Source organism: Choloepus didactylus, chromosome 9, assembly GCF_015220235.1.
Source record: "Choloepus didactylus isolate mChoDid1 chromosome 9, mChoDid1.pri, whole genome shotgun sequence".
Classification (NCBI taxonomy): Eukaryota; Metazoa; Chordata; class Mammalia; order Pilosa; family Megalonychidae; genus Choloepus; species Choloepus didactylus.
In genome coordinates this window covers 49,816,814-49,836,179 of record NC_051315.1, presented here as the reverse complement: position 1 = coordinate 49,836,179, position 19,366 = coordinate 49,816,814, and the positions used below count along the sequence as shown (strand labels likewise).

The 19,366-nt window shown below is 33.8% G+C and overlaps 1 protein-coding gene across 1 annotated transcript in view; it reads right to left on the bottom strand.

Annotated features, from left to right (window-relative positions):
* Positions 1–19,366, bottom strand: part of PSMD14 (proteasome 26S subunit, non-ATPase 14) — a 136,020-nt gene that overhangs the window by 11,537 nt on the left and 105,117 nt on the right. Inside the window, exons 8-10 of the mRNA XM_037849877.1 lie at positions 13,816–13,923; positions 7,536–7,610; positions 4,672–4,797 (exon numbers count right to left, since the gene is read on the bottom strand). Of these exons, the coding sequence (XP_037705805.1) occupies positions 4,672–4,797; positions 7,536–7,610; positions 13,816–13,923 (309 nt within the window). The remainder of the gene's footprint in view (positions 1–4,671; positions 4,798–7,535; positions 7,611–13,815; positions 13,924–19,366) is intronic.

Here is a 19,366-nt window from a genome sequence, read left to right as displayed (position 1 = left end):
TCTCCTTTGCAGTACAGTCTTCCCAAGGGCAAGTCCTGTAGTAGAGGGCTCAGCCCATCAAACCACCAGTTCCCTATGTCTGTGGGCATGTTAGCAACCATCGCGGTGGGGCAGGCCAATACTCGAGCTCTAACTCTTACCATTAATTTTTAGTTCCACACTTCTAACTGCTTGTTTAAAACTGAACTCTTTTATCTCCTTCCCCAATCCTTCTACTTCTCCTTACATTGGAAATGTTAACAGTACCAACATCCTTTTAGTAACCCAAGGCAGGAAACCCTGAATTCATCTTTCATTCCTCCTTCTTTTGCTTCATATATCCATTCAGTTCTGTGTTTGATTTATCTGTCAATGCCTCTGCTTCCACTGCCACTATGGTAATCCAGACACTTAGTGTCTTTTGTTTTGGTAATAGCTAGCTCCTCTTAAATAGAATCTTCATTTCAAATCTCCCCCTACAGCCACTTCTACTTCTATACTCTTATCAAATTATGTTTCTAAAGTCACATTCTGGGCATATCATTCCCCTGCTCAAAAATAATTCTTCTGACATTCCAAGTCCTGTTACTTGAAATCAATCAACTTTTTAAAACTTTATTGCCTACTACAGACCCTAATGAACTATTCACTCTATTCCCTAATAGCAACCCTAATGAAATATGCACTGTAGCCAAACACACTTGTTTTCTAAACATGTACTGTGCCTCTCCTGTCTCCTGGCCTTTGCCCATGAAGTTCTTCTGTATATCCAGATTGTACTCGTGTTTCAGGCCTAGTTCAAATCTTATTCTCTAAGAAAGCATCCTAGATCTCTCCCAGCTGAAAGTAAAAGTCTCTTAACAGACTCAGCACTTCACATGAACTTCTCTATGGCAGAGATTCTCAACCTTCTAATATCAATGAGCATACAAATCTCCTGGAAATCCTGTTAAAATGTAGATTTGATTCAGCAGGTCTGATGTTGCACCCCTGAGTCTGCAATTCTAACATGATACCAGGTGTTGCTAATGCAACTGATCTGTGGACAATTTGAATACTAAGGTGTTACAGAACAGATCAATTTTGGTCTAATATTCAGGTTATTTATAAACTTGTTTTACCACGTGTTTTCCTATAAACTAAGAAAGGATCCCTGTTTTCTACCACAACTTGCAAAAGAAATAGTCAATAAAACTGTAAATACTGCATAAGGTGTAGATGTATTTTTTAAATCTCAGGTTTTTAATGCATTAGTGGGTTGCAAACTATATGTATATATGTGGGTATATATGTACGTATAGAACTGAAACAATAAAACAGAGTCATATAAAAAAGAAAATAGAATACTATCACTGCATGTAATGAGGGTAAATAGTGTTTTGTAAAACTTCCATTTCAAATATATATACACATACATGCATACATTTGTATGTACTGGGTCAAAATATAAAATCTATTTTTTAAGTGGGCTTTGGTCAAAAAGTTGGAAAACAGAAGATACACTTTCATCATATCTGAAGTATTTCCTTAATTTCCGAATTGCAAAAGTACATAATCTATGAATAAAAACATTATCATGGCCACATATATTTTAGCACACAGTAAACAATTTCAGGAGATTTTTTTTGTAAAATACGACTTTTTACACGACCTCCATATAAAATGGTCTCCCCCAAATCACAACGTATTATGCCGTGTTTATTTGTTTCCTTTCTGATTCCTCCACCAGAAAGTAAGTTCCTTAAAAACACAGACCTTGTGTGTCTTGTTTCTCACCATATCCCCACAGACTGACATGTAAGTTTTCAATAAATACTTATTAAGTGATAAACATAAAAGCTCATAAAATAAATTATACACAGTAAATATTAAATGCTTCTGTGGCTGTCTACATCCCCTCACTTTTCTTCCTTTCCAAGAAAAAGCCCCCTGAATAATAGAGACATCAAATATGTAACTATTTTACATGATCTACAACAGGGGATGGCAAACTACAGCCCATGGGTCAAATCTGGCCAGCTGTCTGTTTTAGAAAACAAAGTTATACAGGAACATAGCCACACTCATTTGTTTATATATTAACTATGGCTGCTTTTGCACTACGATGACAAAGAAGGCAGAGTTGAGCAGCTGCCATTCAGATTGGATGGCCTGCAAAGACTAAAATATTTACTATCTGGTCATTTACAAAAAAAGCTTGCCAGCCATTCGTCTACAATACAGGCATACTTATATTGTACCTGTATAGGCATACTGCAGATTCAGTTCCAGACCAGTGCAATAAAGCAAATATCACAATAAAGTGAATCACACAAATTTTTTAGTTTCCCAGAGCATATAAAAATTATGTTTATTCTATAGTCTGTTAAGTGTGCAATAGCATTATATCTTTAAAAAAAAGTACATACTTTAATTAAAAATACTTTATTGCTAAAAAATGCTAACTATCATCTGAGCCTTCAACAAGTCGTAATCTTTTTGCTAGTGGAGGGTCTTGCCTCAGTGTTGATGGCTGCTGACTGGTTAGGGTGGTGATTGCTGAAGGTTGGGGTAGCTGTGGTAATTTCATAAAATTTGACAATGTAGTTTGATTCTCCCTTTCATGAACGATTTCTCTGTAGCATGCAATGCTGCTGGAGAGCATTTTACCCAAAGTAGAATGTCGTTCAAAATTGGAGTCACTCCTCCCAAGCCCTGCTGTGCTTTATCAACTAAGTTTATTTAATAGTCTAAATCCTTTGTTGTCATTTCAACAATGTTCATGGCCTCTTCACTAGAAGTAGATTCCATCTCAAGAAACCACCTTCTTTGCTCATCCATAAAAAGGAACTCCTCATCCATTAAAGTTTTAGCATGAGACTGCAGCAATATGGACACATTTTCAGGCTCCATGTCTAATTCTAGTTCTCTTGCTTTTTCCACAATATGTGTAGTTACTTCCTCCACTGAAGTCTTGAACCCCTCCAAAGTCATCCAAATTAACTTCTTCCAAACTCCTATTAATGTTGATTTTTTGACCTCCTCTCCAAACCATAAATGTTCTTAATGGCAAGTAGAAATGGTGAATCCTTTCCAGAATGTTTTTAATTGACTTTGCCCAGATCTATCAGAGGAGTCACTATCTTTGGCAACTATAGTCTTAAACGAAATGCACTTCTTAAATAATATGACTTGAAAGTTGAAATTACTCCTTTTTCAGTGGGCTGCAGCATGGACATTGTGTGAGCAGGCATGAAAACATTAATCTCATTGTACATTTCCATCAGAGCTCTTGAGTGACCAGGTGCATTGGCAATAAACAATAATAGCTGGAAAAGAATCTTTTTTTCTGAGCAGTAGGTGTCATGAATGGGCTTAAAATGTTCAGTAAACCATGTTGTAAACAGATGTGCTGTCATCCAGGCTTTGTTATTCCATTTATAGAGTGTAGGCAGAGTAGATTTAGCATAATTCTTAAAGGCCGTAAGATTTTTGGAATGGTGAATGAGAGTTGGCTTCAACTTAAAGTCGTCAGCTGCACTGGCCCCTAACGAGAGTCATCCTTTCCTTTCAAGCTTTGAAGCTAGGTATTCACTTCTTTTCTCTAGCGATGAAAGTCGTAGATGGAATCTTCTTCTATAAGGGTGTTTCATCTACAATGAAAATCTGGCATTCATTGTAGCCAATCTCATCAATTATCTTAACTAGATCTTCTGGATAGCTTGCTACAGCTTCATCATCAGCACTTGCTACTTTGTGTTATGAAGATGCCTTCTTTGGTTAAACTTCATGAACCATCCTCTGTGAGTGTCAAACTTTTTCTTTAGCTTCCTCACCTCTCTCAGCCTTCACAGAATTGAAGAGAGTTAGGGTCTTATTCTGGATTAGAATTTGTTTAAGGGAATGTTGTGAAGGTTTGATCTAGCTAGGCCATGGAAGCTTTCTACATACCAGCAATAAAGCTGTTTTGCTTTCTTACCATTTGTGTGCTCACTGGAGCAGCACTTTAAATATCCCTCAAGAACTTTTCCTTTGCATTCACAACTTGGCTAACTGGTACAAGAGGCCCAGTATTTGGCCTATATCATCTTTCGATACGCCTCCCTCACTAAGCTTACTCACTTCTAGCTTTTGATTTAAAGTGAGAGGCATGTAACTCTTCCTTTCAATTCAACACTTTAAGAGGCCATTGTAGAGTTATTAATTAGTCTAATTTCAAAATTACTGTGTCCCAGGGAATAGGGAGGCCCAAGGAGACAAAGAGAGAAAGGGGAATGTCTGATTGGTAGAACAGTCAAAACACACATTTATTGATTAAGTTTGCCATCTTATATATGCATGGTTCATGGCACCCCAAAACAATTACAATAGCAACATCAAAGATCACAGATCACCATAGCAGATATAATAATAATGAAAAAGTCTGAAATATTGTGAGAATTACCAAATGTGACACAGAGACATGAAATGAGCAAATACTGTTTGAAAAATGGCACTGACAGACTTGCTCAATGCAGGGTTGCCACAATTTGTAAAAACAAACAAACAAAAAAACGCAAAATCTTCGAAGTGTAAAAAAGTGGAAGTGCAATAAAATGAGGTATAACTGTCTAGGTCATTCTATTTTTAACTATTTATATTTATATTATGCTTGACATTTAATCATACATCATCCAAAGATTGTAAGAAACAAATGTTAGAGGTAACTATTACCTTATTGTAATTCTTGGCTAACTCCAACATTTCTTTTACCACTGATTCATTGTGTTTACAATGTTCACTGTAGTCCTGAAGTGTCAAACCTTCCATCCAACTCTTCTTATGTAAATTTAACAACATCTAAAAAATGCAAAAAATAAGTAATTTTCTGTATTCAGAATGTTCCCTTCACTTATCTTTAAAACAACTTTACAAAAAACTTTTGGACTTAATGAATTTAAATTTAATTTTATTAATTTAAATAAACTCTAATAAGAACTCTAATAAATTTTAATATAATCTAAGGAGGGTTCCAACCCTAGGGCCTCTCCCATTAAAGAGAAATCACAAGGGCAAGGACTTGCCTTGTTTACTTCAAGATCACCAGGGTCTACATTCCAGAACAATATCTAATCATAGCACTCAATAAATATCTGTTGAATGAATGAACTAAACATCTATGTTACACATAAGGATATATAATATTTCATATAGCCCAGCTTTCAAATGCTAACATACAATAGTAAACACCCCATTTACCAAGTGACCTTGTGCTGTTAGTCCATCTCTCTGAGCCTTAGTTTATGTATCTGTGAATTGAGGGCTGGAATTAGATAATCTCAGAGATTCTTTCAAATTCCAAAATTCTAATTCTAATTCAAAAAATGAAAACTTCATTGTCAGAATGAAAAACCACAAAGCTAGAAGTACATCAGATTCATCCAGTTTGTAATCATATCTGGAAACTGGGGTCAGTCCCTGTATCAGTGATCATGAAACTAAACACTCTAGCTTTGTTTCTCAAATTGGATTCCTACTTTTGAGTGCATATTATTGGAGGTGCATAAACTTTCAGGTTAGATTCTTAAGACAGTTTTCTTAAAGTCTCATTTCATAATCATTCTTCAATTGAAGACCATCATTGACTATCTGAATAAGATAAATTTTTTTAATGACTGGTAAAAAGACAGCATGAGTAAAATGGTGGCTACAGAATGATTGCTATTGTTTCACCATTAAAACCAGCAGCTTAAATGTATGGGTCATGAGTATCTGAACACCTACTTGGAAGTGTATGGGTTTAGAAAATTTACCCTACTTGCTCCGAGGTTTTCAAATATATGTAGTAAAAAGCTCATCTTATGGTGGACAATCAATTGCATGTCAAACCGCCTATGAGACTTTTCAACACAAAAAGGTCCTGAACAGCCCCAACCCCCCCTAGAGCTTATGAGGGAGAAGGACACTTGGGGGAAAAAAAAACTGACGAAGGCTGGACACATGACTCCAATTTCTTTGATTGCTTCCCATCTTCTCCACTGACAGTGTTTTAGAAAACAGATCCTTGGGAAATTTTGGTACAGCTGCAACTTCCTATGCTATAAAGCCACCTAAAATTAAGTATTGAGAATTGGATTCCCTTACTCTTTCAAAAGCAAAGTAAGTTAGTTCCCATGGATCAGCAGGATATTCCTACCCCGCTGGACAAAGATTCCATTGGGACACTCAGGTAAGGCTTGGGGTTAGTATACAGGTTGGCTGGATAAGAATAAAAGGCAGGGATCTTACTATTGAGAAAGCAGCTGAACTGAGCTTTTAGGAATATAAATGTAACATTAATTAACTCATGTATATATCTATACATGTGTTTTTTATGCCAAAGATGGTGGCTAAGTCTATGCGATATGAAAGAGGAGAAAGAGAAAATTCGATGTAATTAGCTGGATATTTCCAAATAGATGAATGTCAGGTACCCACAACCCTCACTCATCACAATGCTCAAGCACCTGGGCCCTTCAAGTGAGTTTGTCAGTGGCTTTAACCTTTTAAAGCAGAGGTTTATCAAATTGAAAAAAAGAAAACATGACACACTCTCCCCAAGAGTTATAAATGAGATTAAAAATGGACGTGATCTGATTGAAAGGAGTTAGATATGGAGAATCCAACGTACTATACTTCCCACTCACCAGAAGTACCCAGAGTCCCCTCCTAAGGCACTTTTGTGAGGAACAATTTTAACTAGTAAGAATGGTTTTGCTTGCTACTAATTATTTATTGCATGTTTTGGCTTGAGAGTGTATGAAGGAACCAAAACTCATTGACTGTCAATGGTAAACTTAGTGTTCTTTAAAAAAGTCTTTCCCAAAGAGAAATACAAGAAGCTAATTTGAAGGATGTCTAAGTGCAATGGTAAGGAAAAGCAGTTCAGATAGTAATATTAAAAAGCAATAAACAAAGTTAAATATTTGGCATTAGTTGAGAGACAAACTCAACTACTTGAAATAATCCTAAAACAGCAGAGACAAACAAAAGAATTCTAATCCACAAAATGCTAGGTAATTTTTAAAGTGAACAAATTTGAAAAATGTCTGGTATTAGAAGGGATTATAAAAATCTAGCTCTAAGGATCTGAACACTTAAAGTGTATTTACTTTTTGGCTCACCTTTAGTCTACCCTAGGTAAACATGTTATGTTTTTAAGAAGTACTACTACATAACTACAATCTAATGTATTCCTCTCAAATTGAAAAGTTACTTATCATTTTATTGGGTAAGACATATTAATCAGAAAAATCACACAAATTAGGAGTAAAATTTTTATAATTTATCATAAAACCAAACTGAAATACTTGCTTTATTTCCTACTTCCTCTCCTGCTTTAGTACCTATACCAATAGGGTTTAAATATGCCTTTCAAGGTGTCCAATAAAGCATTCCTTTATTTTAAGCTGTAATCAACAGGAATGGAATAATATTTGAAACACATCAATAAAAAAGATTATTCTAACAATTCCAATTCAAATCATATACCTGATTATATTTAAACAGTTTGAGAAAGATCTCATCCTCCTCTGTCTAAAATAACAATTTAAACTTACCTTCTGTTCCAGTTCATTTTTCCGATAGTTAATAGTAATGGAGTAATAATGTCTGTTTAGTCCATGAATTAATGCCTATAGAGGTAAAGGATTGAAAACAGTACAAATTAGTATTTTTCATCTATTAAACGAAATAGAACTGTTTGAAAGTGTTGCCATATCCTGCAGATAGTACTTTTGTCATCCTCTAAAAAAGACATTTTATTCCAAAGAAGTTATGATTATAATTGAAGTATTTTCCCTCAGTTACAAGTTTAGAAATTTAGAGGATGGGCTACACATTCTTGAAAGCATGATAAGAAGCAGCACAAATTAAAAAGCTTCAGTAGCCTGCTCGGAGTCAGAGATAACTTATGACCTCATAATAATCTAAATTATGGAATAATTATTCATAATTCATAAATAATTTAAGCCCGATTTTATGAAAATCAGACTAGGGGGATCATTGGTCTGTCAAAAGAAAAGCTTTAAAAAGCCCTATCTGTATACTTGTTTCTTCACCCACAACAATGATCTGGAGTTTACCTTTCCTTAATTTGGTTCTGATAGGTTCAAATAATTGTGTGTGTGTCTCCAAATTAACAATGTGGAGTCTGTTCTTACTGGGTCTATCTGGCTTATACTCATAGGCAGTGAGAGGCAATCTCACCAACCAGAATTGTTTATCTCTGTACTCAATCCCTAAGACAAACAGGCAAATCACAATAAAACCTTAAGATAATATCATGGTTTTATTAAGAAATGAATGGAGAATTGACGCTTAAAACAAATGTAATTGGTACAGTTTCTGTGTGGGGTAGTGGAAAAGTTTTGGTAATGGTGTTGATGGCAGCACAGTATTCTGATATAATTAACACTACTGAATTGCATACATGAAAGTAGTTAAAATGAGAAATTTTACCTTTATGTTATCACAAAAATTTAAAAAAAGAAAAGAAAAACTCCAGCATATGCTGGAATCAATTCACAACCACCTAAGTGTCAAACTCTAGCAACAGAGATTCAAATAAGGTTCCAGAGCACCAATTTGGGGGGAACCTCTATCAGCTTAGTAAGATATGAAAGTATAGAAATACACTTTAGAAATATTTTCAACAAGTATAAAAACAAAAAGACCTTTGGGGTTAACTCTCAGAAATCTAAAGACAAAGCTAACCAAAACAACCACCAAGCTCTCTAATTAATGGATTTTTACAGTATAGGTCTTAAGGTGTTGAGAAGGAGGAAGAAAGGGTGGGGAAGTGAATATTAATGAACAGTGAGCATCTGCTTTATGTATTACATCTTTTAATCTTTTCAACAACCCAGTAAGGCAAGCTGGTTCCATTTATATTTTGACAGATGAGGAAAATAAGGCTCAAAAATCTTAATATGCCCCATTTTATAGCTAGTAAAAGGCAGAGATGGGTTTTGAACCAGTTTCCTACCACATTATGTTCTTTCTATCATATGCTAGGGTGTATCTTAGGAAATTCTTGAATTAAGTGTATGTACTTTCAGGATCAGGATGAGGACAAAGCAAGCTCTTATTTTTAAATTTTGCTTGCAAAAATTAGTCTACTAAATATTTTTAAATATTTAGATATTAGTGTAATAATCCATTCTTATAATGTCTGCTATAAAAGTGTGCTATGAGATCACACAGGAAGCAGTAGCTGATTTAGTATAGCTGATCTATGAAATTAAACTATTAAGAGTTTCTGCAAAATCCTTACCCATTTCAATAATCATCAGGAGCAGTGAATTCAATTTCAGCACATAAGATTGCTTACTGTACTCTAGTTTCTGTAAACTAGAAGGAGGTGTATCTTCTGGCTGGAAGAATTGGAAAAAGGTGCCCAGTCCTCTAAGCGGACACACCTGGCTAGAGAGTAGAGGTTGGGCTAGATTTCAGGCCCCAATCACACCCTCTATCCAAGTGCCTTTGTGCCATGCCCTGACTATACAAGTCTACATGGTGGCAATAAAGCTAGCAACAGCTGTGGCCAAGTAAATCCAGCAGCCAGCTGACTGGCCCACAGGCAGGTCCACTTGTTGGAGATTAACTATACTGCTGAGATATATAATTTGTATTTGAAGGCACTACCTACTTGATTCTCAATTACATTATTTAGATAAAAGTAGTAAAACCAACACAGGCAGCATAAAGATTAGCAGGTATAAGGATAACAAAACAAATGTAATTCTAAATCAAATGATACATATATATGATCTTCCAATTTCACTTATTCACCTGCTGTGTACCTCCAGTGTATTCATCCCAAATCATAATTAATCTGGCCAGTGCAGTCCTCCCTCCACAGGAGCCCAAAAAGCACAGCTTGTTTGGCTCAGTGAATAACACTAGTTTTATCAAGAGGGAGACTAACCTTTTGAAAGGGTCAAAATGCAAATTAAATGTACACTGTACTAGTAATGCATATGTCAAGCAAATAAAGAAGGTTACAGTAAGCCAGGAAATTTCTTAAAAGCACAATACTCAAATTTTTAATTTATACTTAAACAAAAACACATGAGGGACTTGGGAAAATTTAGACAATTCTTCATTAAAACAGGCTATGTTCCCAAGGTTCATTCATTAATTGGCCATTTGAAATCTGCAACACAGTTTTCCATAGAAGCACTGTCATAAAGAATAGTTCTGTTCTATACTATTACATATTGTGGGCTAATAAGCTGTCGGTGGCTGGCCTGGGAAGCTGTCCATCTTTTACACCACTGTTTCTAGGACAATGCATTTTGGATTTACTAACAGTACCTAGTTTATGTGTTTTTGGATATCCTGACCCTTGTCAGGATCAACGACTTCCAACTTTTCAAAGAAGGAAGTTCTACCTGGGTTAGAAGTTTTTTTTATACCTCACTGCTGTAGAAAAGCAGACATATAAAACATACAGCTTATGAATTACATATAATTCATTCTTGATAGGTTACAAAAATCTCATGCTCTAAAAAAGTGTGTTTAGATCTGAAGATAAATTTGTTTTAAATTATTTTACATTGATAAACTGAAAATATGGTGCTAAATGATAGCTATTAAACCATATTTTAAAATGATACTTTCTGTATATAAGTAGAATAACTGAAAAGAAACAAAACATGAAAAAAGTGGCTGCCTCCACATTAGAGAACTGGGTTTCAGAAAGCAAAGGTAGAAGGGAGAGCTGTTGCTAAATACCATTTTGTAGTTTTTAAATTTTGAACTGTACACATATGTTACTTATGCAAAAATTTTAAAAAATTAAACTTCCAACTATAGCATGACAGAATGAGGAGACCTGGCTGTAAGTACCGGTTCCTACATTAACTCACTGCATGACCTGGACACCTTCAAGTAGTGGGAAAAAATTATGTTTACATTGTAGCTACTATTTAATAATCTGGGGAAAGTTTCAAAATATATTAAGTGAGAAAAAGATTGTGAAATTAGATATACAAATTCTCCTTTTTGTAAAACTTTATGGGCCTTTCTTCCCTTACCTGCAAAATGACCACAGTGATTCCAATGCACCTAACTGCTCTGCCAAAAACAATGTTTATCAAATAGCTTAACCCTATCAGACAATGCAGTTGTACTCATGGCTCACAGCCCTAGCACAATACATCTAAATTTGTGTCAATATTTGCTACATTTCCATGAGGTTGAAACTATCTTTATTTACTGTGGCACTGCTACCATGAGGATCTGAAATGACACTGAGCAGTATTTATTGAAATAGTTAAAAACATTCAGTTACTAAAATTAATGCTTGTTAACTTTCAGCTTTCTATATTATATATTTGACAATACTGTCAAGTCAAATATTCCAAGCACAAAATAATATAAATTCTTTTTATTAATATAGAAGTCTACAGTATAGGCATTATATTTCCCTCTCTACCAGGATTACCAATGGCTTCTAATATAAAACATGAAGATGAATATAAAAAATAAACTTTGTCAATTAGCATTGTTTTATGAAAGATACTTCAACATTAATTGTCACTAGTGCTTTAAAAATATTTTCTAAAAGTAATATGTTTCACAGTAGAAAGTTGAAGAAATATAGACAAGGAAAATAAGGAAAAAAAAAAAACCATAGTTCTACCACACAAAGGTAAAATCAATACTAAATCTTGGGGTAGATGTAAATATATAGGCACAGTTTGTAAAATATGTATTTATAAAAAGGAGCATTTGTATATCCACTTTTATAATCTTTTTCTCACTTAATATATTTTGAAACTTCCCCAGATTATTAAATAATAGCTACAATGTAAACATAATTTTTTCCCACTACTTTAAGTATAATAGCAGTTTTCAGTGTTAGAAAAGCATTAGCGACTACCAGCACACATGCTGATGGTTACTGTCAAGCTTTTATACCTGCCACCTGAAATTTAGTTTAGGAGAAAGGCCCCTCAACACCAGCTAATTTCCACTAAAAAATAAAAGGCTGACATTTCTGAAAGGCTTCTGGTCCCTGAGTTAAAGATTTAATATATGAATTAAACATCCTATGACAGATATTACCATTCACTTCAGGTTCTTTGGGGGCTGATTTCTTTATTATAGCTTCTCTTAGACAAATAAGAAAGTGTTTTCAAGTGTGGCTTTGTTCTGTCACTTTTTGGCTTGATCCCATTTGAGTGTTTTAGTATTGAAATTGTCTTAAGACTGTGAAGCACCCAGATAGATGTCATTCTGATGGGCGCTACATAAACTGTGAAATAAATACACTTACAGGCTTTAATTGGAAGGCAAAACAAACTACAAAAACTACAATGAAAAATGATGATGTAGCTTTTACATACGCAGGTCCTTTTAACTTAGGTTTGGATGCTGTTATAGAAAGTCTGTCTTAAATTTCACAGCATATAAGGTAGGACTGAAAAATACAAACTGGAATGATGCAGAAAGAAACAGATTTTATTATCAATTATACTCAATTTTTTAAGGTTAAAAGCAGTGTTTTAATTTAAAAGATGAAATCTGCAACAGGTGGCTGCTGGGTTGCAATTAGTAAAAACTTCTGGCAGAAATAAACCATGCAGTAATCACAATGATCTTAGCTTGTGAGATGCTACTTAAACTTTTGCAAAAAATAATGAAGCAGTATGATGCTATGGGGGTTTATAAAAAAGGTCATTATCACAGGCTAAAAAGGTCCAATAATTTATTCTCTTGAAACATGCAAGCATGGGCTTGTCTGTACCCAACCAAAAACACTGGTAGCTTATTTCATACTCATTATACTTTGCAGTTTTCTCTGATTTGCAAAAATTTTTTTTCAAAGCAACACACCTCAATCCTTTGAAACAAAACATTTCACTTTGATGAATACTTCGGATGAATGACTGTTGCAAAATTAAGTGTCTAAAGGTATAAAGTTAACTAAGTGTAACCAAGGCCTAAACATGGTTAACTGTCAAACCACAACTCCCCAAAGACAACCATATGACAGAGCAAGGTTTCAGAAGGGGAGCAGCAATAGCTACTATTATGTCTTTGTCTTATGAGTTCTATTTAACCAAACATGGTATTTCTGTCTTTTTAATTGATCTTCAGAGAAGCAATTAACTATAAAGACACGGGTACTGGTGCATTTAAAAACACATTTAAAATAATTTTTGCAGACAATAAAGATTTGTATAAAAACAATGAGACATGTGAATGATACAAAGAAAATATTAATCACTCAGGAGGATATTAAGTGTCTGGATACCAGTAACTCCAAAACAGGTGGACGGCATTACCAGAAAAGACTAGTTGTAAACACTAATCAAAAGTAATGTCTAGATGTGTTTTACAGGATTTGTAAAACCAATTTTACCAAAAGACAAAAAGAAAAAAAAAAGGTAGAAAATTTCAAGTATTATTTAAGAATTGATTAGAGACCTCATAAACTATATATCAACTTTCCCATTATCTGCAGCTATGAGAAATGTCTACTAACCAAACAATGATGATAGCTAATAAGCTCCACCTGAAACTCTTATCTGTCCTGTTTTTCTACAATGTTAACCATACAAAGCCAAGATAAAGGTTCTACTATACTCCCAAAGAGGGTGTCCTTAAAATATAGTAGGAAAGTTTAATGAGAGACCCCACTTAAAATTGGCTCACATATGAGCAAATATAACTTTTGCCACAATATTTCCATTATCCTTTTTTAAAGCACAAATCAAAATTAACAGCAAGCAAACTAAAATGCTAAGAATAGGTCTTAAAATGATTATTTAGAGCAGGCTTTCAAAATGTAAAACATAGCTTTGACAAATTATCAAATGCAGGCATTACCTGGATAGATGGCTTGTTTAAGTGACCCAGATTTGAAGTTGTTTGTCTTGGTTCATGTCCTAAGACCATCATATTGGCATTGATCAATCTGAAGGCATCAATAACAACCTGCAAAAATGAGGTGTCAGGTCAATTCTTTTTTAAAAAGCAAGTGTTAATGCCACGCAACAGTGGACAAGGCATGATCAACGTGCATCTGTTTCTGGCCCATTTCCAAAAAATCATTTAATTATAATATTAATAAAAAAGAACCTCCTGCTGACTATGCCATCAGCATACCACCCTCTAGCTTGTAATGTAAGGTGACACCAATTATTACAATTTTTATGAAGCAGTAAAGAAAAATATTAACTTTGCATCTTCATTATTGAAATACATCCTTACTAAACTTACACCAAACTGCCTTCATTGATGTGCATGTTTGTCACCTAAATTCTACCTAATCAAAATGAATGACCAAGAAAAACTAAAACTGAAAGTGAGCACAAGCTAAGGGAACACATCTAAAGCCCAGCCCTGTCATATCAATTATACCACCACAGTACTTGAAATGACAACAAAATTACAGCCAGTAAGGCACTTGCCCCACGTATTCTCTTCTAATCAGATACCTTTTACTTCTTGTGACTATGAAGGACCTCATACCTTGTCTGATGGCCTTAAATGTCCAAATCACTGTCAAGCATAGGAGACACAATATAAGAAAACTAAGGTCATCTGTGCTTTAAGCAAAGAACATGGTATAGAATAAAGCCCTAAGTTCATAATAAAGAAATAAGAAATGAGTATCCCCTTTCTGCTAAGTGTATTTAATATTTCTGTATAGAAAGACTTTGAATTCTTACATGATACAATATCATCTATTAGTTCTTACATACTAACAGATTTAACAAGTATGACATATATCCCCTAATACTGTCTTGCTTCTGTTCATTATCATGGATTTGTTAGAACTCAAAGCTTTAAAACATTGTGAAGTTTTAAAGCCCTGTGACTTTTAGATGCCCAAACTCAATACATTCGTCACACAGAATAATCATAAAGCAGGATAATATAGTATTTCTAGATTTGCCTTTAAAAGTGCTGAACAAACAAGATTTTTCAGTTTTAAAAGCAGCTGTTGTCAACTAGATTTTTCTCATTTGTACAACTGTTTGAGGATACTAAGAGATTTAAAAAAATGAAATTTATTTTCAAGTGAAGCCAGCTGAAAATCTGTTTGTAGCAAGTATTACTACATGCTGTATGCTAAAGAATAAGGTTTAAAGAAAGAAAGAAAAAAAAATCATCCTTTCTAAAAGGCTGTTATAGTCAAGAGTACCAAAGAATACCAACTCAGACCAAACATCATGAAAAGTGATTCGATCCAAAGCCCCTGACCATTCTGATTGGCTAAAAAAAAATCAACTTCAAATTTTGCTTTTATTTCTAACAGTTGGAATATCCCCACAGATTCCTCTTGCCTCAAAATAAAACCAAGCATCCCCAGAACATGAATGATTTAATAGTTTGTGAAAACTCTTTTTTCTTTTTAGACAATAACTTTACCCTAGACTTAACTTCCACATTTTATTTATAAATCAATACGATCTATGCATCTTGTTGAAACTTTTTTCTAATCATATTTTCTTTTTTTCATAAAGCAACAATAAAAGCAGGTATTAATATCAGACATACCTTAATCAGATGTTATAAATCACTTCAGGCAATTGTTTTAAAAAATATATAGAAGTAAAAGGAAGATTTTCTCATATTTTCTACAAAGGGCACACATACTGTGATCAAGCTAAAATGTGGGCAAAGGAAGGGGAAATGACCATTCTGACAGACAGCAATATACAACTTAAATACTGAATTAAGGACTGCCACCTTAACTGTTAAACAATGGTAAATGTTTAAGAGCAAATCATCATTTTGGTCCAAATGTTTTTGGAATACTGTGATTCCATTTTAAGACTTCAGTAAAAGCATTTGTAGGAAAAATACATTCCATCAAACCATGAAAATTCCATTATATATCACAAAATGCCTCTCTACCTTTTTATACTGAATGTTTTCAAACTAAAATAGCAGACAGCTATTTTACAAGCAAAAATATCTGTAATATTTCTCTGGAATATTATAAGCAGGTGTGAAACTTCATAAAAAGGAAATGAAAATACCAGCTAAGTAGATATCATGATCTGTTAAAAACAAATTCAAAATTAAAAATGTTAACATCTAGTAAGAAATTGAGAGAAAAATTCAAGGACTTAATATATTGTTCAACTAATAAACAATGGCCTATGTGAAGTGACATGCTTAGATTGGCAATCCCTGAGTAACAATGATAGCCAATAGAAAATGAATATTTTACACCAAGATTAAAGGAATTTGCTGTCATCACTATAGCAACTGTCTTAAGGAAATTAAAATGTTCAAAACCTGCAAACCAAAATTAGATTTAGATTTAGTATGAAATAAAAATATAAATATGGCAATATAGCCTACATGTTAATTTCTGTACAATTTTATAATTGCTTTTTGTGCTGTGAGAATAAATGGGTTTCTCCTTTAGAGCAACCTATCAAAATAGACTCATTAATGTCCGGTGCACTAATGAGCAATGGGTGAAGAAGGTGTTAATTATGCCACAGTAAGACTCAAGAAAAAGCCCTAGTGAGCACTTGGAGGTGTGTATAAGCTGAAGGCGCTTCTCCATGTTTATGTATTTACAGCATGATGCAATAGAATTACAGCAAAGTGGTCACTCTATGGTTAAGAACGGAAATTTTAGATACAATACACTGAACAAAGAACCTCCAAGGATTAATTAAAGTATGGGGGCTGGGTGGGTAGGGGGGAAAGACAGAGGTAATAATCCATGTTTTGGAACTGTCTGGATTTTCTGACAGTTTTTGAAGCATGCATACATTAAATCAGTTCAGTTTGTCTTATAAATTCAAATAGTAATTTACTCAAAAACTTTGCACAAAAATTACCTCCTTAATGTTATAAAAACTTCCAAGCTCAAGTATGAAGAATATTTTCAGGAATATGATGATAGACTTTTAAAATTCCTTTCCATACTGAAGTCCTACACACAACATTGAATCTCTATTCAGCAGCCTGACCATTTAATTTTTTCTGGTACAAGTGCCTTGAGACTTTTCAGAGGTCACTGCAACAGTAGACAGCTTATAACAAAACCATTAGCAGTTTGGCTGGCTTAGGGAAACCTCTTACTTTCCTTTTTTGTTTATTATCACTGCATGAATCTGCAGCATATGATAGTTTATAATTTCTCAGGCTTGTTAAATTCATGTTAAAGGTCTGTTTTCTTGTTGAATAAATTTTGTTCATATAATGCTGCCTATTTCATACACTCAGTCTTTAATAGCACCTTTGGTCTATGCGCAACTCACAGATCAAAACAGAGGACTAAAATAGGGGTTGATGATGCTATTTACATGTGTGATTCCTGCTGTCTTCTTGTTAGTAGCTTTAATATAATAGAAGACCTTGTCTGTTTTGTAATTAACACATCTTTACTGGAGAGATATTTGGAAGTGATTGCTGTGAATATACTGGTTAGTAAAATAAACACAATCACACACCACTTTCTGTTATCAGACAAATTTGTGAATTGTACACATTATACTCCAGATCAACAAACTGTGATATAACAGCCAAGTAGAAGACACATATTTATATAACCCTTTATTTTTCTGAAAATATGTATTCACTCTGACCTTGCAAATATAATTAGCTTGTGGGATGTGCAGATTTCAGTACCATGGTTGCTTTACTAATTGCAACTCTTGGAAATAGATACTAAATATTTGGAAGCTGCCAATAAAAAATAAAAACTGCATCTTTTTTGTACATCTGTCTTAGTTTATTAAAGCAAAATAGTTTTAAAAACAATAACTGTGTTCCATATTTATTCCAAGCACACTCAGGGGTCAAGGGCCTATAATTTCATTTTAATAATAAATGTGGTTTAAGATACAAAACTCTATTTTCAAATTCCGTTTTTAATTCATAATTTGCTGGCTTCTCTCATGAGTATAGTACAGTTCTTTCAATATACTATTTATTTTTGAATTCATGTTTTTTATAAACCTCTAGGTCTCTGGAAAACTAAATTTCCAAAGCACCAATCTATAATTCCTAATTTTTATATTCCAAGGGAGGTATTTTTTATGTAAAGCTCTTAAAATTAATTTAATACAAAAAGAAAAATGTATAAACACTATGGCAGTAGTTACTGTAATTCATAATATATCTCTTTTTGTTCACAGTAGCTGTCTTTGGCATTTCCAATTGTATTATATTGAAGGCAATGACTATGGGAAGTGTCTAAGATAGAATACAATCAATGTTTTAAATATTTATAACATTCATTTTCTTGAACTTAAAAGAAAAAATTTAAGACCTTAAAATCCATGTCAAACATAAAAAATAAATATATTAAAATTAAGTTACCAGTTAGGTTACATATTTAAAAATATATAAAACCACCACGACATAAAGTAAGCCTCTAAATGACTATAAAAATGTGAAGTGTGAAAAGAAAAGCAACACCCATATCAAATACCCTTTATCACCTAGAAATGACCTGTTATCAGCTGCTTAGGTTGTTTCTAGATACTTTAAAAATTAAGGGTACATGTGACTTAAGAAGTACTACTGGGTATTGTGACCATTTCGTTACTTATGCTGCCATGCACTGTCAGACATCTATAAGAGAAAAACATCTTCTGTCTCTTGTAAGCCCAGAGCATAAAAAATTCAGAGAAATCTTACTTTTTATGCCATTTCCATTGAAAAGCACTAAGAACTAAAACTGACGCATGCCAAATGCATATCACTGAATTGCAGTGATTTCTTAGTCTCAAGTTTGCAACACGGAAATTATTTATAAAACGTCAATTTTAGACCTGGAAAAGAAATTCCTATGTGTATTTACATTTTCTTTTCTTCATCTTTGGAGAATTACTTACTGGAGCTAGAGATCTGTTGTACAATTTCAATATATTGGGAGAAAAGGGGATGAGGTGTAACTACTATAATGTACTTTTTGACAAGTGAAGACATGCATCAAAATTCAAAAAGGAAAGTCACAAGTTTTGAACAAATCAATATTTAAAAATTAGTATGGCAAAAGGTAGACATTTGTAAATTAATGAAATATTGTGAAAAGATTTGTATTATAAAATAAAGTTTAGCAGAATTTTTTAGTGCATCCATATAGTCGGTACAGTGTAGGGATTTAAATACTTGAGGCACTCTGGAGTCAGAATCCTGCCTAAGTGAGAATTCTAGCTATATCACTTGCTAACTAAGTGACCAAGGGAAAGTTATTTAATCTCTCAAAGTCTCTGCTTCCTCATTAATGATACCTGACAGAGTTGTCAATAGGATTAAATAAATAATACATTTGTACCTGCCACACAGTTCTTAACATGGAGTTGTCCAGCTAAGATCTCCTTTCAAGAGAAACTGCTGTGGAGAGCACAGCTGATTGATAATCTGCAGCCACTGCACCTCTGGATCCCTGGCATTCACA